The 20470-nt window shown below is 41.2% G+C and overlaps 1 protein-coding gene across 14 annotated transcripts in view; it reads left to right on the top strand.

The window, feature by feature from the left end:
* Positions 1-20470, top strand: part of EHBP1 (EH domain binding protein 1) — a 326529-nt gene that overhangs the window by 38191 nt on the left and 267868 nt on the right. For all 14 annotated transcript variants that reach the window (XM_059659691.1, XM_059659690.1, XM_059659693.1 and 11 more), the window contains exons 4-5: positions 6911-7006; positions 17859-17912. In XM_059659691.1, the coding sequence (XP_059515674.1) occupies positions 6911-7006; positions 17859-17912 (150 nt within the window). The remainder of the gene's footprint in view (positions 1-6910; positions 7007-17858; positions 17913-20470) is intronic.

The raw sequence follows: 20470 nt of genomic DNA, 5'->3' as shown, positions 1-20470 counted from the left end.
CATTGTGTTTTATTCCCATAATGTGTTAAACTTATAGCATATGCATAATATTAAAAAGGCTGTTTTATAAGTTGTATGCAACAGCTAAATAAGGTCATAAAAATCAGTTTCAGAAGCTGCGGAGGAAATGATTATGGTATTATTATAAAAGTTAAGCAAATAACTTTTTTTTAAAAAAAATTTTGTTTTCTTCCTTAAAGTATTACAAAGAGTGTTATATATGTCTCCTTTTTTTTTCTCCCCTTGACTTTCCCCTGACCTCCCATACCCGCCAGTATCTTGTGTCCATTGGTTATGCTTATATGCATGCATACAAGTCCTTTGGTTGATCTCTTACCCCCGCCCCAACCCTCCCCGGCCTTCACGATGTAGTTTGACAGTCTGTTCGATGTTGCTCTGCCTCTGTATCTATTTTTGTTCATCAGTTTATAATGGTCTTAATTATCCACAAATGAGTGAGATCATGTGGTATTTTTCTTTCATTGACGAGCTTATTTCACTTAGCATAATGCTCTCCAGTTCCATCCATGCTGTTGCAAATGGTAAGAATTCCTTCTTTTTTACAGCAGCATAGTATTCCATCGTGTAGATGTACCACAGTTTTCTAATACATTCATCTGCTGATGGGCACTTAGGCTGTTTCCAAATCTTAGCTATGGTAAATTGTGCTGCTATGAACATAGGGGTGCATATATCCTTTCCGATTGGTGTTTCTGTTTTCTAGGGATATATTCCTAGAAGTGGGATCACTGGGTCAGATTGGAGTTCCATTTTTAGTTTTTTTGAGGAAACTCCATATTGTCTTCCATAGTGGCTGCACCAGTCTGCATTCCCACCAGCAGTGCATGAGTGTTCCTTTTTCTCTGCATCCTCTCCAGCACTTGTTGTTTGTTGATTTGTTGCTGATAGCCATTCTGACAGGTGTGAGATGGTACCTCATTGTTGTTTTGAAAGCAGATAACTTTTTAATCTTGAGAAACTTAAGACATTTTCAAATTCTTGTTTCCAGCTATTTTTAAAAAATTAGCTATCAGTTATATTAAATCCAAATAGTAGAATCATTGTTTTCTTCTGAAAAGACTCTTCTGTGTTCCTTTAAAATATACATTATTTGCTGCTAAGTCCTACGGAAATCACTTAGGGGAAAACAGATCTCTGCATCCACTAGCCAGAAAATATTCTAGTTTTTAATTTTAAATATGGTTCTGAAAAGAGTTTGAGCTACACAGTTATCAGTTTTTTTTTAATTAAATCTTTATTCTTCAGATTATTACATTTGTTCCTCTTTTTTTCCCCCCCATAACTCCCCTCCTCCCAGTTCCCGCCCCACCCTCCGCCCTCACTCCCCACCCACTGTCCTCATCCATAGGTGCACGATTTTTGTCCAGTCTCTTCCCACCTCTCCCACACCCCTTTCCCCCCCAAGAATAGTCAGTCCATTCCCTTTCTATGTCCCTGATTCTATTATAATCAACAGTTCATTCTGTTCATCAGATTATTTATTCACTTGATTCTTAGATTCACTTGTTGATAGATGCATATTTGTTGTTCATAATTTGTATCTTTACCTTTTTCTTCCTCTTCCTCTTCTTAAAGGATACCTTTCAGCATTTCATATAATCCTGGTTTGGTGGTGATGAACTCCTTTAGCCTTTCCTTATCTGTGAAGCTCTTTATCTGACCTTCAATTCTGAATGATAGCTTTGCTGGATAAAGTAATCTTGGTTGTAGGTTCTTGGTATTCATCACTTTGAATATTTCTTGCCACTCCCTTCTGGCCTGCAAAGTTTCTGTTGAGAAATCAGCTGACAGTCGTATGGGTATTCCCTTGTAGGTAACTGAGTTTCTTTCTCTTGCTGTTTTTAAGATTCTCTCTTTATCTTTTGCTCTTGGCATTTTAATTATGATGTGTCTTGGTGTGGTCCTCTTTGGATTCCTTTTGTTTGGGGTTCTCCGCGCTTCTTGGACCTGTAAGTCCATTTCTTTCACCAGGTGGGGGAAGTTTTCTGTCATTATTTCTTCAAATAGGTTTTCAATATCTTGCTCTCTCTCATCTTCTGGCACCCCTATAATTCTGATGTTGGTACGCTTGAAGCTGTCCCAGAGGCTCCTTACACTATCCTCGCATTTTTGGATTCTTTTTTCATTTTGCTTTTCCGGTTGGATGTTTTTTGCTTCCTCGCATTTCAAATCATTGACTTGATTCTTGCGCTCCTCTGGTCTGCTGTCGGGCGTCTGTATAATATTCGTTATTTCAGTCCGTGTATGCTTAATTTCTAGTTGGTTCCCCAATATAAGATCGAGGGTCTTATTAGTTTTCATGTAGATCTCATTAAGTTTATCGGCGGCTTCTAAACAGTTCTTGAGAGACCTTAAAAGTGTGGTTCTGAACTCTATATCTTCCATTGACAATTTTGTCCTGTTTCTTTGTCTCCGCATTTTGTTATGCTTCCTTGGTGCCAGTTATCAGTTTTTTTTTTTTATCATCTGTTTAGCTTTCTAATTATCTTTCCTGATTCTGAGTGTATCTACTTTTTTTATATTGGTTGATTTAAATTTATAACTGACACCAGATAACTATCAGATTAGATAGTAAAATATTAAGGCACATTGCATTATTTGATATAAAGTTTAGTTCTCAGTGTATTAATCACTTTCTTTAGATACATATCTACTTTTGTGAAATATACAAAGAGTTCTTTGCTGAATTATCTTTTATTGAGAAAATAATTATCATGGCTAATTAACACAATATGCAGCTTCCCCTCATCTTACGTCATGGCATTTATAATAAAGGTTATTAGGCTGCAGTTCATTTGTATATGCTTAAATAAATTATTTTTCAGGATATAATAAGTGTTAATAGGAAGCAGGGCAATTATTTTAGACCAGAAAAATTGTGGCAGAGTAGCCTGTGCCTTAAATCCAGTGTGTGAACTATAAATTTAAACTCTCAGAGAGATGGGAGAATGCCAAAGGGAAACCAGAATTCTAAAGTCCTCGCTAGCTTTTTTATGGCATTACCACCTTTACTTTCTTGCCCTTTACTTTCTTGTGGTTGTATTACACCTTTACTTTCTTGTGGTTGTATTACAGCCTTTACAACGCACTACAATATCAAGCAGGGAGGCTACAATAGCAGAACTTTGCCTTATAGTGGTGATGGTGGCAGCTCTAAGATAACTAACTATATGTGACATCCTAAACTTTTGAGTATATGCAGTTTAAATTGAAAATTATCAACTTAATATCTATATAACAATTAAAAATTTTTAGTGAAATATTTTCATTTTTGTAGGAATCAAAAATAAAAAGTGAGTGCATATTCTGTGTTTGGTTCTATACAAGGTACATATCTTTTAGGTAAAGTATGACATGAAATAATTAGAAAATAAAACATTTTATAGAGTAAACTAGAGGCCTGATGCACGAAGATTCATGGGCCTTCCTGCCCCTGGCTGCCGGCACCGCCTTTGCTCCAGCCTGGAGGCACCTTTGTGCCTTCCCACTCTGCCCAGAGGACCGGAGCGGTTGGGGCAGTGTGGAACGCCTGCGTAGTTGCCATGGCAGTGGCGCAAGTGTCCTGCCCGGCCCCTGGCCTCTCAGCACCTGCGCATGCAAATTAACCCGCCATCTTTGTTGGGTTAATTTGCATACTCACTCCTGATTGGCTGGTGGGCGTCACTAAGGTATGGTCAACTTGCATCTTTCTCTTTTATTAGTGTAGATATCACAAATTGAGAAATTTTGCCTTTTTTCCTAGGCCTTTTTTGGCAGATGCCAAAGGATCTGTGATGTGATTAAAAAGTGAGAAAATTTGTATAAGGCGAACTGGGTTATTGCAACCATTATCTGTACTAGGATACTGGCAAATGATTAACTTGCCTTTCATTACCATACTGAGGCGCTAAATGCTTTTGTACCTAATTATTTCATAGGGAAATCCTTTCTGTTACCCTGAATGAAAACTGATTCGGATTATTATAGTGCTGATATTTGCCAATATGATGTACTTTTTCTATATCAAATTCTTAAGAACCTAAATTACTGTCCCTGTGGATTTGTACAATTAGATGTTTATTACCATAGCTATTTTTAGTTACCTGTATTAGACTTTTCATTCTTGTTGTAGCTTCAGATACTTGAATTCAGTTTGAGGTAGAGGTTGTAGTAAGCTCTTTGAAAATAGAAAAGCCATTTTTTTTCATGTTTGCCACTCATGTGCATAACCTATTCCTCTTCAGTAAAACTGGTCCTGCTTTTTGTCCAATATATAATAATTCATTAACATTATAAAGCTGGCATTGCCAGCTGTTCAGCTGGACTATTTGATATTGTTTCATTGTCCTCTCTTAGCCAGGTTATACAGTCTCTGGAAAGAATATCAGAAAGCCAGAGCTCTTAAAAAAAAAAAAAAAAAAAATATATATATATATATATATATATATATATATATATATATACACACACACACACACACACACACACACACACACACACACACTTATTAACTTCAGAGAAGAAGGGAAAGGAGAGATAGAAACATCAACCATGAGAGAGAATCATTGATTGGCTGCCTCCTGCACGCTCCTCCAGTGGGTATCAAGCCCACAACCTGGGCGGGAATCAAATCTGTGACCTCCTGGTTCATAGGTTGACACTCAACCACTGAGCCATCATGGTTGGGCAGAAAGCCAGATCTCTTAGTTGGACCTTTCTCACTGGGAAGAGCGGTGCTGGATAGAATGGTGAGAAAATGGCAGCACACTAGCAACTTGGGAACTACCATCCTTCCATTTCTTTTTATTTTTTTAAAAAAAGATTTTTAGTTTGTTAAGCAGATTATATTTTTGTTTGTTAAGTAATTGAATTACCATTCCCTGATTCAAGACTGAGGATTGAAAGAGGTCATTTAGAGGACCAGCATTAGGAGACCTGAGGAAATTATCTGAAACCACCATCTCTTAACTGCCCAGATGGTGGGTGAATTCCACATCCCCTGCTTTCCCCACTTTTGATCTGTTATTCATATAAATATTAAGACCTTAGCGATAGAAGACTATTTTCTTGACTACCATATGAATCAGAGATAGAGCTGGGCATGATGTTGGTTAGATGAAGAACTCTGAACTTGGAAATCATTGAGTCTGGTTCTTCTACTGTTTACTAGTAGGGTTCAAGCAAGTCATTTTCTCTTTGGTTGCTTCTATTTCCTTTTATGGATTTGGTCTAGATATCCTAAGAATATATTCAGGTCTAAAATTCTTTTATGGCAATTTTTTTTGTCATAAAGAATTTTTCAAAGACTTATCTTTTCTTCTGTGGGTCAGAAAAGTTGTTATTCTCTTTATGTTTTTATTGTATGTAGAGGCTATGAAAATGAAAATATAATTATGGGAAGTTTGAAGACACTAGAGAAATAGCCTGGTCTACCTTCCCAGTACATGATAATTAGAATTGTCATAAGTCTTCAGAATTAAGTATGTAGAGTATGTAGAGTGGAGTTTTGATTAAAGATTATCTAAGGCAGAAATTTACTTTTCAAAATGGAGATTGTTTACTTTAGGGAGTTTTGTTTTAAGACTATAACAAGCATGGAAATAGGAAAGGGAATAAGCAGAGGAATTTCTGGAGATATTTTTTAATCAACAAAACTGGGTTTTTTACCTTGACTATGGTGTGCTAATGTGGTGAGTCTCCACTTCCCTTTCCTCACCTGAAGTTTTGTGATTGGAAGCAGTGGAGAGAGAATAGAGGGAGAATTATTGACAATTTATGGGTTGGAAGATGAGAACACTGCTAAACCTACATCTTCTGCTGGTATTTTAGCTAATAAGACCTGAAAAGATTTGCATGGTATTAATCTCTTTTTTAAAAAAATATATTTTATTAATTTTTTACAGAGAGGAAGGGAGAGGGATAGAGAAATAGAAACATTGATGAGAGAGAAACACCGATCAGCTGCCTCCTCCATGCCCCCTACTGGGGATGTGCCCGCAACCAAGGTACATGCCCTTGACCAGAATCGAACCTGGGACCTTTCAGTCCGCAGGCCGACGCTCTATCCACTGAGCCAAACTGGTCACGGCTCTCTTAATCTCTTAATCTCTTGCATGGTAAGATTCCATGATCTTAATCTCTTCTCAATTCTATTTTCTGGGTTTAAATCCAATTTCTGCCGCGTTGCTGATCGTGTTGTAGAACTTGGTGATGGCAGACACGATGGTGTAGTTGTCCTCGCACCAGTCTGCCTCTGAACTGCCAGCCCGCAGCTGATCCCTCCAGTACAGGATGCTATGGCCTCTCTGGGGCATTGGAGCAGGTGCTCCTGCAGCCAAGAAGCCAGAGCTGCTGCTGTACGCCAGCCACTTCTTCTTCCTTTTGACAAATTTACCTTTAAGTTCCCTTATCACAAAAGTAATTTTTAAAAATTTATCCTAGCTGAAACCGGTTTGGCTCAGTGGATAGAGCGTCGGCCTGCGGACTGAAGGGTCCCAGGTTCGATTCCGGTCGGGGGCATGTACCTGGGTTGCGGGCATATCCCCAGTAGGAGATGTGCAGGAGGCAGCTGATCGATGTTTCTCGCTCATCAATGTTTCTAACTCTCTCTTTCTCTCCCTTCTTCCTCTCTGTAAAAAGTCAATAAAATATATATTAAAATAAATTTATCCTAATAAAATTTTGTCCAGTCATGAATAGTAGCTTTTGAAAATATAAAACCCTTCAATTTTGCATCATCTTTTGTGTGTAGGTGGGAGAAAGGGTGAAAGTTTGTTTATTTGACTGGTTATTTTTGTTTCAGGGAAACTATAGATCTAATGGATAGTTAAGTAGGGTCAATATATTTTTCTAAATTATTAACATTGCATTTCCTGTACTTCATATTGAAGCCATTATTTTATTCTGGTAGGCTCATAGCTGGCAACCTGGAATAAAAAATCCATACCGTGGTGTTGTAGTATGGCCTGTTCCTGAAAACATTGAAATCACTGTGACACTTTTTAAGGTAAGTTTCATTTTTATAAATTAAAGAATTTATTATATAATCACTAGGGGCCCGGTGCACGAAATTCGTGCACTGGGTGGGGGGGGGGTAATGTCCCTCAGCCCAGCCTGCCCCCTCTCACATACTGGGAGCCCTCAGGCGTTGACCCCCATCACCCTCCAATCGCAGGATCGGCCCCCAGCCCAGGCCTGATGCCTCTGGCCTAGGCGTCCGGCCCGGGCAGCGGGGACCCACAGCTGCAGCGGCCCCGCGATCGTGGGCTTCGCTTTAGGCCCAGGCAAGGGACCCCTAGCTCCCGGGACTGCCAGCTTCAACCGTGCCCAGCTCCCATTGCTGGCTCCACCCCTACTTCCTGCTATCACTGGCCAGGGCGGAAAAGGCACCTGATTCTCTGATCATGGCTGGGGGGCAGTGCCGGGAGCCGGTCCATGCTTGCTGTTTCAAGGGACCTGGCATATATGGCATACGGTTCTTAAAATGTTTGCTCACCTTCTTGGCACTATGTGTTTTAACCAAGGTCACCTCTCCGAGAAAGGTTGAATCCCCAGGTAGGGATTTTCCCCTGAAGTTAGGGAGGGAATAAAATCCCTCAACTAAGTGCCAGGCGGGTAATTAATCACTTTAACTATGAGCAATCATGCTTAAGCTACATAATCTTTACTCCCTGGAATGGAGATAAGAAACGCCCTAACCTTTGTAATAGAGATTGATAGGATTGAATCAACTGGTATAAATACAGTTGTAACAAGACGGCAGAACACAGAACTCAGGAGACAGAATTCAGAAGACAGAAAGACACAGAACTTAGAACACAGGGCTTGGAAGACAGGACCAAGAGAGACAGAGCCTAGGCACAGAACCTACACAGAACGTTCTCTAGAGACAGAAGAACTTCGCTGGCGAGAGCATGCCGGAGGATCCTGGACAGGGACTGGCCTGGGAGCCTGGATGGAGCCTGGCTGGAGAACCTAGCGAGGGAACATGGCTACAGAACCTGGCTGGAGATCCTAAGCAGAACCTCTCTGGAGATCCGGGCTGGAGATCCTGGCTAGGCTGCTGATCAACTGAACACTGTCTCCGTGTCATTCCTTCATCGCCAACTCCGTCCACGCCTTTGGGGACCCCTGGACCTGCTGGGGTTGGACCCCGGCAGGGCAGGGCAAAGGCGGCCCCAGGGCCGCCTTAGCCCTGCCCCCCAGCTCTTAGCTCCCCCCTGGGTTTCCGATCACTGTCAGTGGCAGGGGTCTTCTTCCTGCTTTCCCTTTCGCCTCCCTGCATTGTGCCTACATATGCAAATTAGCCACCATCTTGTTGGCAGTTAACTGCCAATCTTAGTTGGCAGTTAATTTGCATATAGCCCTGATTAGCCAATGAAAAGGGTATCGTCGTATGCCAATTACCATTTTTCTCTTTTATTAGTGTAGATGATTCTAAATGAGAGAATATTTCACTATTAATGGTTCTATGCATTGGGGTCCAACCTGGTACCTTAATGTGCATTATTTTTAGGGATATAGCAGTTTATTAACAATGCAAGGGTATCAGGGTATTTCATGGTCTATAAAGTCAGAATAATTTGGTAGTCCTTTTGAACGTATTATAATTAATATACTTCTTTTTCTACTTCCTATGTTCTATCCATGGGAAAATTTATAGTGCTTTTCCTTTAAGAAAGTTGTGGTTTGTGGAATTCTTAGTTCTGAGCCTCATTTTGTTAGTCATGTTTGTCTAATACCAAGATATGTTTTAAAATGAGCATTTGATAAATACTTTAACAACTGATATCTCAATTTTGAAAACATACTTTAATAAATACTACTTTTATAATTATTCACAGTGTGTGTATACATTTTTGGGGGATACCCTATAGTATTAGAAGATAAATTTTAAATTTATATTTGGTAAATATTTTACTGATATTAATATTTTACTTATTTTTTTAAAAAATGTTCTTATTGATCTTTTAGAGAGAAAGGAAGGGAGAGGAATAGAGAGAGAGAAACATCAGTGAGAGAGAAACATCATTGATTGGCTGCCTCCTGCATACCCCCTACTGAGGATTGAGCCCATAACCTGGGTATGTGCCCTGACCAGGAATCGAACCGGCAGCCTCTTGGTTCCTGGGTTGATGCTCAACCACTGAGCTAGACATGCTGGGCTTGATATTAATATTTTATAAATATGGCTTAAAAGCAAAATTCTAGTGTAAATTCAAAGTGTAAATCCAAAAATACAGGTGTCCATATACCTACCAGCCTGTTTTATATACATGTTTTTTTTCTTGAAAGTTTTCCATATTTCTGGAAACATTATAATGTATTTCTTGCAGATATGATGATAAAGTACTAACATATTTACTTTCCTAACCAACTCCTTATCTACTTCAAAAAAAAGAGTGGAGACAACCTTTTTAGCCTCTTTGAAAATGATGAAATAAGAAAACGAATGCTTTATTTATCCTTTTTTTTTTAATATTACTGTTATTGGCTTTATAACATTATTTGATTATGCTTGTCATATATATATACTACTAGGGGCCCAGTGCACGAAATTCGTGCACTGGGTGTGTGTGGAGGGGAGTGTCCCTCAGCCCAGCCTGCCCCCTCTCACATACTGGGAGCCCTCAGGCATTGACCCCCATCACCCTCCAATCGCAGGATCGGCCCCCAGCCCAGGCCTGATGCCTCTGGCCTAGGCGTCCAGCCCGGGCAGCGGGGACCCACAGCTGCAGCGGCCCCGCGATCGTGGGCTTCGCTTTAGGCCCAGGCAAGGGACCCCTAGCTCCCGGGACTGCCAGCTTCAACCGTGTCCAGCTCCCATCGCTGGCTCCACCCCTACTTCCTGCTATCACTGGCCAGGGCGGAAAAGGCACCTGATTCTCCAATCATGGCTGGGGCCGCCTTTGCCCTGCCCCCCAGCTCTTAGCTCCCCCCTGGGTTTCCGATCACTGTCAGTGGCAGGGGACTTCTTCCTGCTTTCCCTTTCGCCTCCCTGCATTGTGCCTACATATGCAAATTAACCGCCATCTTGTTGGCAGTTAACTGCCAATCTTAGTTGGCAGTTAATTTGCATATAGCCCTGATTAGCCAATGAAAAGGGTAGCTCGTACGCCAATTACCATTTTTCTCTTTTCTTAGTGTTGATTAGTGTTGATACTTGGTTTGCCTAAAATAAGGGGTGAGACAGTAGCTACTCTTCCTGTTCTCCAGGAGGACCAGAGCTGTCCCATTGCCCTTTAGCCAGCTGTCCTAAAAACCTGTTATTAAACCCCTGTAATCCATATTTTTTCTACTGGAATAATACAGTAAGATTAGAAGTTAATTGTGAGACCTTTGGAGTATTTAATTTAATTCTCACAGCAACCCTAAGGTTCTATGATTATTTCCATTGTATTGAGATTAGAAACAAAGGTAACTTGCTCAGTTTCACTGTGATTTAGCCCCCTTCTTCTTTTTTTGTTTTGTTAATCCTCACCCAAGGATATTTTTTCCATGGACTTTTTAAAGAGAGGAGAAGGGTGTAAGTGAGGGAGGGAAGGAGGGAGAAAAGGAGGGAGGGAAAGAGGGAGGGAGGGAGAGAAGAGAGAGAGAGAGAGAGAGAGAGAGAGAGAGAGAGAGAGAGAGAGAGAGAAACATCAATGTCAGAGAGATACATCGATTGGTTGCCTCCCGAATGCTGGGGATGGAATCTACAACCCAGGTACATGCCTCTGACTGGGAGTCAAACCCGAGACCCTCCCATGTGTGGTCTGACGCTGTAGCCACTGAACAACACCGACCAGGGCTAGTTCTTTTCTGTATTCTACGTTGTACTGCCTATTCTGTAATCAAAAGACTTTGACTATAGATTACAACAGCAGCAAGATCTCTGACATTCTTGAAGAATTTTAAGTAATCTCTTGAGTGTTTTGATTCAGTCTGTTGTTTATATTGGTAAAGTAAATGAATGGACAGAGCTATAAAACTTTTTTTAAAAAGAGCATGACAGTGAAGAGGAGTTAGAATAGAGCTGATAAATAGGGGACAGCCATGTGTTTAAGGAAAGGATGTACACTGAGTGATTCTGAGTTGAAAGTGGCTGTTGAAATATGTCACTTGGAGGATTAGGAGATAAGTGTTGTTTTCAAGTACTGATGAGAATGTTCAGCATATCCTTATCACTGAACTTTTATGACTTTGAGTGTTATACTGTGTAGGAAAATAAAACACACACCCAAATACCTCTTCCTGCCTCATTTGCTGTATCACTTGTGCTAAGGCAGCTTTGTGACCATTTAAAATATTTAAAAAATATTTCAGTCAACATTTTTATCTTCCTGACTCCCCCATCCCACCAGAATTATAACAGAGAAAAGTAAATCAAGTAAAAAAAAACTTCATTTTTTCATGATAATTTTTGGATCTTGTTTTTGAATATCATTGAAAATATTCAAGAGAAAAACTTTTTCACATTTTCCCCCTTTTAAATTTTACTTTAATAAAGTTTACAATTCCCTTAATCTAATCTTGAAACTTGTAAATAGGAAAAGACTACTTTAAACCCTCTTTGTTGGAAGTATTTTATTCACAGAGGTGTGCTCATAGTCGAGGTGCATTTTAAACAACTTATCAATGTTTTTTTTTTTCTGTGATTTAACTAGAAATTAATTTCTTCAGTCTGCACGCTTGTTTTAGAAATTTGAATTAGATTGAAAATATCTGATGCTAGTAAAAGAATAACTAGCCTTTTAGGGTTTTGAGAAGGAAAAAAAGGCTCTTTAAGCCATTTTCAATTTTTCTCTCTACTGCAGTGGTATGAGAGGAGACTCGAGCAGTGATTTACACCCCTTTTCATCTCATGGCACACATAAATTAATTACTAAAATTCTGCAGCACACCAAAAAATATGTTTTTGCAGATCTGGCAAAAAAAAAAAAAAAAAGGTATAATGAAATTCATACTGGGTAGCTATTGTTGTGTTGGCTGTTGTCATTTTTTTATTTCACAATATAAGGAAAAGAGGTTAGTCAATACCCCTGACTAAATAGTCAGGTAATGCTTGTTTTAAAAGTTCTTGGGGCACACCAGTTGAAAATCACTGCTCTGGAGCAGCGGTTGCCAACCTTTCAGACCTCACGGACCACCAGTGGTCCGGTGCCTGGAGCCAGTCCATCCTTGCTGTTTCAAGGGACTTGGCATATATGGCATACGGTTCTTAATATGTTTGCTCATCTTCTTGGCGCTGTGTTTTAACCAAGGTCACCTCTCCGAGAAAGGTTGAATCCCCAGGTAGGGATTTTCCCCTGAAGTTAGGGAATAAAACCCCTCAACTAAGTGCCAGGCGGGTAACTAATCACTTTAACTATGAACAATCATGCTTAAGCTACATAATCTTTACTCCCTGGAATGGAGATAAGAAATGCCCTAACCTTTGTAATAGAGATTGATAGGATTGAATCAACTGGTATAAATACAGATATAACAAGACAGCAAGAGACAGAACTTATAAGACAGAACTCAGAACACAGAACTTAGAACACAGGGCTTGGAAGACAGGACCAAGAGAGACAGAGCTTAGAAGAGAATTCAGAAGACAGAACCTACACGGAGCCTAGAGACAGAAGAACTTCTCTGGAGAGAACATGGCAAAAGATCCTGGACTGAACCTGACTACAGAAATATGGCAAGAGAACCTGACTAGAACCTGGGACCGAACCTGGCTGGAGGTCTCAGACAGAACCTGGCTGGAGAACCTAGCAAGAGAACATGGCTACAGAACCTGGCTGGAGATCCTAAGCAGAAGAACCTCTCTGGAGATCGAGACCAGAACTTGGCTGGAGATCCTGGCTAGGCTGCTGATCAACTGAACGCTGATCTCCGTGTCATTCCTTCTTCGCCGACTCCGTCCACACCTTTGGGGAACCCCTGGACCTGCTGGGGTTGGACCCCGGCAGTCCGGGTTCCTTAAACCAGCGGTCACCAACCTTTTGGACCTCGGGACCACCAGTGGTCCACGAATCACCGGTTGGCGACCACTGCTCGAGTAGGACACAAAGAACACTTAATTGATTGAAGCTAAAAGCAGTCTTCATTACAAATGTTTTTGTCTAGTGAATAGCATAGTTATTTATGTAGATACTAGAGGCCCGATGCACGAAATTCGTGCAAGTGTAGGCCTTCCTTCCTCCGGGTGCCGGCACTGGCTTTCCTCTGGCACCCAGGACCCAGGCTTCCCTCTGGCCCAGCTTTGTCTGGAAGGACATCTGGTCTAATTAGCATATTACCCTTTTATTATTATAGATGCCATTTTGAAGTGTCTTGAAAATGAACATTACTGTTGCTATTTTACATATTTTTACTCACTTTGCTGTATCAGATGTGTCCCTTGGTCCCATTGAAATTATTCTTTTAGGGGTAGTACATCATTGGTGTTTAAAAATAATATTTCAGCCATTGCCAGTGAATGTTGTTCCATGCCGGAATACAAAACTGAGATCTAAAAGATGTATGGTCCCAAGTGAACGACTAATAGTATTAAAAATATGTACTAGCTGTGCTGCAGCTAGGCTGCATTCCTCAACAAAATGAGGGGGGAGGACAAGCAGGGTGGGTGGTAAAATGTCTCTTTCCTGAGCAGTGTGTCTCGCTTTATTACTTAGTCTCTAAAGTAGCACTGTTTGTGCCTTAAATTCCCCATGGAAAAGCTTTTCAAGCTTTATTATAGTACTAGGGGCCCGGCGCACGAAATTCGTGCACTGGGTGTGTGTGTGGGGGGGGGGCGGGGAGTGTCCCTCAGCCCAGCCTGCCCCCTCTCACATACTGGGAGCCCTCAGGCGTTGACCCCCATCACCCTCCAATCACAGGATCGGCCCCTTGCCCAGGCCTCACGCCTCTGGCTGAGGCGTCCGGCCCGGGCAGCGGGGACCTGCAGTGGCAGCGGGGAGGGGGGGGGGGGCCGCGATCGCGTGGGCTCCGCCCCTGCCTCTGCAGGATGCCTCTGGCTGAGGCGTCCGGCCCAGGCAGCGGGGACCCACAGCTGCAGCGGCCCCGCGATTGTGGGCTTTGCTTTAGGCCCAGACAAAGGGCCCCTAGCTCCTGGGACTGCCAGCTTCGACCATGCCCAGCTCCCATCGCTGGCTCCACCCCTACTTCCTGCTATCACTGGCCAGGGTGGAAAAGGCACCTGATTCTCTGATCATGGCTGGGGGGCAGGGCAAAGGCGGCCCCAGGGCCGCCTTTGCCCTGCCCCCCAGCTCTTAGCTCCCCCCTGGGTTTCCGATCACTGTCAGTGGCAGGGGGCTTCTTCCTGCTTTCCCTTTCACCTCCCTGCATTGTGCCTACATATGCAAATTAACCACCATCTTGTTGGCAGTTAACTGCCAATCTTAGTTGGCGGTTAATTTGCATATAGCCCTGATTAGCCAATGAAAAGGGTATTGTCGTACGCCAATTACCATTTTTCTCTTTTATTAGTGTAGATTTTCTGTCCATAAACCTAGTTCATGGGCTGGGCCAGTCTGGGCAAACAAATATCAAGTAGAGTTCTCTATCTTTCTTTCCCTTTTACCCTTTTCTACCACTCCCTGCCCATTACCACCAAAGAAACTCCTTTTTGAAAGGTTTTTATCCTATTTGTGTGAATTTACTGATAGAAATAGTTGCCTTAATACAGTTTAGAATCAGTTGCTACTGTGCTATTGCAGTGGGAAAAAAATAAGTAAACACATATAAAGAAGTAAAACTAACAAGTTTTGACTTTATCCTGTAGGTATATAGGAGTCATTAAAGAAATTTGAGTTGGTACTAACATTGTTAGAATTGTGCTTTGGGAGAATCAATGTGTACAAGATTGATTGGAGGACAGACAGACTGAGAATGCTGCAGTTGTTTTTATTCAGGCACCGTGGTAAGGACCGAAACTAGGCTGTGGCAATAGAAACAGAAGATAAATAATAGTCTAAACTGGAATCAGACATGAAAAAGATGCTTCCCTAGGAGTAGCATGTGGGACCTGAGACCCAGAAGGGGAATAGCAGAGCCGTTCTCCCTCTTAGATTGGAATGTTGAGCCAAGTCTCCTCTATTTAAATATTGTTGCACTCTCAATATTTTCATCCCTCCCCCTTCTCTAATAATGGAAGTGACCTTGAATAACTTAATTGTACATATGATGGGACCCCACTACTTTTTTTTTATGTTTTATACTCTGTTGCGTTTTGCTTTTACTTACTAGTATTCTAATATCTGTAGAAGCCCTAAACCATCTCTCCTGGCTCACATGCTTTCTCTTCATAAAGGTTTTCATGTTCATTTCTGTAAAAAGTGATGTGTTGTTTACAAGTATTTGGTGAGACCATGTATTTCATTCAGTACATATTTATTTCGATTATTTTTTTTTTATTAGAAAGCAAAGACAACTACTAGTATATTTGAATCCATATAACACCTCTACAGTCCCTTATATATAACTAGAGGCCTGGTGCACAAAAATTTGTGCACTCAGGGAGGAGGGGGGATCCCTCAGCCCGGCCTGTGCCCTCTCGCAGTCTGGGACCCCTCGGGAGATAATGACCTGCTGGCTTAGGCCTGCTCCCGGGTGGCAGAGGGCAGGCCCAATCCCTAGGTGCAGCCCCTGGTCGGGCTCAGAGCAAGGCTGATTGGAGAATTGGGGCGCCTTCCCCTGTCATGCACAGAGCAGGGCAGATCGGGAGGTTGCGATGCCACCCTCAGTCACGCTCAGGGTAGGGCCGATTTGGGGGTTCAGGCACCGCCCCCTGTCACACTCAAGGCAGGGTCTATGGGGAGGTTGCGGTGCCACCCCCTGTCATGCACAGAGGAGGGCCAATCAGGGGGTTGGAGCGATGCCCCCTGTCACGCACAGAGCAGGGCCAATCAGGGGGGTTGGAGCGATGCCCCCTCTCATGCACAGAGCAGGGCCAATCAGGGGGTTGGGGCGCTGCCCCCTGTCACGCACAGAGCAGGGCCCATCGGGGGGGGGGGTTGGGGCTTCGTACCCTGTCACACACAGAGCAGGGTCAATCAGGGGGTTGGGGAGCTCCCCGCTGTCATGCACAGAGCAGGGCCGATCAGGGGGTTGGGGCGCCACCCTCTATCACCCACAGGGCAGGGCAGATCAGGGGGTTGGGGTGCCGCCACTGTCACACTCAGGGCAGGGCCGATGGGGAGGTTATGGCTCTACCCCGTCACACACAGAGCAGGGCCCGTGGTGGGGGGTGTTGGGGCACCGCACCCTGTCACACACAGAGCCGCAGGGCGATCAGGGAGTTGGGGAGCTCCCCCCTATCAGGCACAGAGCAGGGCTGATCAGGGGGTTGGGGCGCCTTCCCCTGTCATGAACAGAGCAGGGCAGATAGGGAGGTTGTGGCCCCGCCCCCTGTCACACACAGAGCCGCAGGGCGATCAGTGGGTTTGGGCTCTGCCCCCTGTCACACTGATCCCGGCACTGGGAGGCCTCGCGGCTCCGCTGATCCTGGTGCTGGGAGGCATATTACCCTTTTACTATATAGGATAGAGGCCTGGTTCATGGGTGGGGTTGGCTGGTTTGCCCTGAAGGGTGTCCTGGATCAGGGTGGGGGTCCCCACTGGGGTGCCTGGCCAGCCTGGGTGAGGGGATGATGGCTGTTTGCAGCTGGTCACACACCATTCAGGGTGGGGGTCCCCACTGGGGTGCCTGACCAGTCTGGGTGAGGGGCTGAGGTCTGTTTTCAGGCCGACTGAAGCTCCCAACTGCTCCTTTTTTTCTTTTTTCTTTTTTTATTCTGGGCCAGCTTTAGCTCTGGCTCCAGCTCTGAGGCCTCTGCTGCTGAAACCAGGTATCTGGTTTGTTTGGGTTCTATAATCGAAACAATGTATAACTCCAGCTCTGAGATCTTGACCGGCTGAAAGCAGGTTTCTGGGGTTTTCTTTAGCTTCTATATTTGTTACAGTGTTTCTTAAACTGCAAGCTCAGAGGCCAGCAAGGCAGGCGGGGAACGTTGGAGTCCTCCGTCACTGAAGCAAGCAAGCCTCATGTTAGCTTCCAGCTGCCTGGCTGCTGGCCGCCATCTTGGCTGGCAGTTAATTTGCATATCGCCCTGATTAGCCAATGGAAAGGCTAGCGGTCGTATGCTAATTACCATGTTTCTCTTTTATTAGATAGGATAAGTATCTAATAAATATTTATCAAATAAATACTTGCAAAAATGTCCTTTTTTTTTAAGTTGTGTTTGGTTGTAGGATTGATTATCCTTCAATATATCAATAGCCATACCAGTTTGCCATTTTATGTAGAGTATTAGGGCCTTTGCAGTGCTTTGAAATCCCAGATGTTTACATAACCTCTGCTCAGAAGAAAGCCTTGCCTCAAGTGATACTTTTAATTTAAAATATTTACATGTATAAAAATGAAGGCAGGGCTTTGTAGAAGCATCTAATATCTAAATAAAGTGCTTCTTAATAGTTTTCGCTATCTGTCTTTGATCGGGTTTCTTTTTATCTTGTCATCTATGTAATGCTGGAAGATGATATGCATCAATATAAGTGAAATAGAGTATTTCTCAATATAAAATAATGCTTTAAATTTAGGGAAATAGAGTAAGCCGTTCTGCCTAAAATGTTGATAAAGCTGAAAACAAGGCAGCCTGCATTTTATTGCTTGATTGATTACATTAAAGAAATGTGGCTCTTTTGGTTGTAGCATTGTTCCATGCACCAGAAGGTCATGGATTCAGTTCCCGATCGGGGCATGTATGGAGGCAACTGATGATGTCTCTCTCTTACATTGATGGTTTTTTCTCTCTCTCCCTTCCTCCCTTTCTAAAATCAATTAAAAAAAAAGAAATGTATATCAACTTTATAATTTTGCTTTTATTACAGGATCCTCATGCAGAGGAATTTGAAGATAAAGAGTGGACATTTGTCATCGAAAATGTAAGCTAATGGCAAAGTCTGTCTTCTTTAACATTTTTACTATATACATTACTAAGCTACGCTAGCATTTTGGTAATAGGAGTAATGTTGCCTTATAAAATTAAATAGTGATTTAAAAGTAAAAATGCGCCAAAACCGGTTTGGCTCAGTGGATAGTGCGTCGGCCTGGGGACTGAAAGGTCTCAGGTTCGATTCCGATCAAGGGCTTGTACCTGGGTTGCGGGCACATCCCCAGTGGGGGGTGTGCAGGAGGCAGCTGATCGATGTTTCTCTTTCATCGATGTTTCTGACTATCTCTCTCCCTTCCTCTCTGTAAAAAATCAATAAAATATATTTTTTTTAAAAAAAGTAAAAATGCTCTTCAGTACTGAATTATATATGTATTTTGGGGGCTTGAGGGAAAGACTATGTCTTCTTCAACTTTTTATCTGTTCAGCATATAGCATGGTGCTTCTCACAGCAAATTTTCATTTAAACATTTGTTGAATGAAATCATGAGTGACCTTTGAAATCTTTTTAAAATAAAGCACATGCTTTACTTTTTGTTTGGGTTGAGGGATTCTAGATTGGTGCTTTAATAATCTTCAATTTACATATTGTGGAATTTAAGTGACTGGCAGGTAGGTGTTTAATAATATATTTGAATAGGGATTAGGGAAGATAGGCAATGGAAATATAGTAAATTAAAAAGAGTGTGGGTTCTGGAGTCAGATATTTCAAGCTCTAGCTCTTTCACTTACAAGCTCTGTGATCTTGGTTAGTTTCTTAACTTCTCAGCCATAATGGTTGTTGTGAGGATTAAATACTTAATTTTAATGAATATTAGTTTTTATAATTATCGTCATTGTTATCATGACCAGCATTAAAGTTCTATAATATATTTATAACAGATTTTAACATGCTTTGCAGCATATATTTCCTTCCCAAGTTAGCATATTGCGTGACCTTGTTTTATATCTCAGTGATAAAAGGATTCTTACACTTTTTCCAGCAGTAACTGGGCCATTTTTAGTCTGAACGATCTGGGAAGCTTGGGAGGAAGGTCAGGTCCAAGCATAGCAAGTGGAGTTCTGATGGCTGGATATCAAGCCGATATCATGTTGAAGGTTCACACATGTTAACAACACTCTGGCTTTTCTGTAATGATAGATTTGAACATTTTACTTTGAATAGCCACTGAAGTTTTAAAAACAAACAGACTTAGATTTCTTGAAATTAGTTACAGCTTCAAAAGCTAGCTTTCATTCTCACATCAGGAACTTCTCCCCAATGTATGTTCTTTCAGTTTTCAATGTGCATGGTTGTGTTATACATCGAATCTAAAGTCTGTTTGTTAAGTTGATGTATGAAAGAATTAAATTTGGGTTGTAATTAATGGTAAAATGTGTAAAAAAATGGTAACTTTATATTTGTTTAGAAAGGTGTTTTTACAACCCAATTACTCTTAGGATAGGGAAGCATATCAGTTCTAAATTTTTAAAGAATAGGTTATGAACTAACTAACCTACTGAAAGGTGGAAGTAAAAAAAAAAAAAAAAAAAAAAAGCTATATGGTATTTTGTGTTATATATTTTATAAAGGTGTTTTAAATGTCAATAGAGAAATATTAAAATTTTAAATGAAAGAGATGTTAAGTGGATCATGAGATAAAAGGGTATATTTTGAGTTATCCTTTTCCTTTGGAGTTATGTGTTTCTCAAGTCAGAAAGTATATTTGATATCCTTTTAATGATATTTATTAAAGCTCATTTTGTTCATTTGTATATTTCTTACTCAAATAGTTGAAGTTGCTAGAAATGTGACTGTGAGGTAAGGAAATGACGTTAGCAGGAAAACGGAAAATAAAATATGTTAGTATTCCTTCTGTAAAAATGTTTATTAATGAATTAGACTTACAAAAATTCAAGAAACATAATATAGATGACTTTGAACTATTATTCATATTGTTTATAAAACCAACATTTTTTTTAAACTATTACTAGAGTTAAATTTTACTATGCCATCCAATGATTCTAAAAACCTTAACTCTGAGTTATGTAGTGGGTAAAACACTGGACTTGTGGAGATTCTCAGCCATCATTATGCTTTTTAATAGTATAATGTCTCTTGACTCTCTGCCTCATACTCTTATTTGAAAATAATAAATTTTTCTTTCTCCCATATCATAGTATAGAGAAAACATGAACTTTTGGTTGGGTTAGAATTGACTATAAATCCTGATTTTGTATCTTCAAAGCTGGTGACCCTCAGTAGATTATATTCTAGGACTTAGTTTCTTCATCTAAAAGTAAAGTTTTTTTGTTTACTGATCTCAGAGGGCTTTTCCTTGGTTTCTGACTTTGTTTTAGTTGATAGAAATATTTTATTAACTTTTTGAAAATTACCTTTTTGTAGATCAAATTTTTGGTTTTCAAGTTCATGAAGAATTAAATATTTAAAATAATTAACTAGTATACCATTTTGGAATAAATTAATGTCTCCCTAATTTATATCTTTCTTTAAAAATCCATATCTCTATATGTATTTTCTGTATACTTTTAAATCTGGAATGGAATATG

This window comes from Myotis daubentonii, chromosome 12, assembly GCF_963259705.1.
Source record: "Myotis daubentonii chromosome 12, mMyoDau2.1, whole genome shotgun sequence".
Classification (NCBI taxonomy): domain Eukaryota; kingdom Metazoa; phylum Chordata; class Mammalia; order Chiroptera; family Vespertilionidae; genus Myotis; species Myotis daubentonii.
The sequence above is the reverse complement of the archived record's forward strand: the minus strand, read 5'-3'. Positions and strand labels throughout refer to the sequence as shown.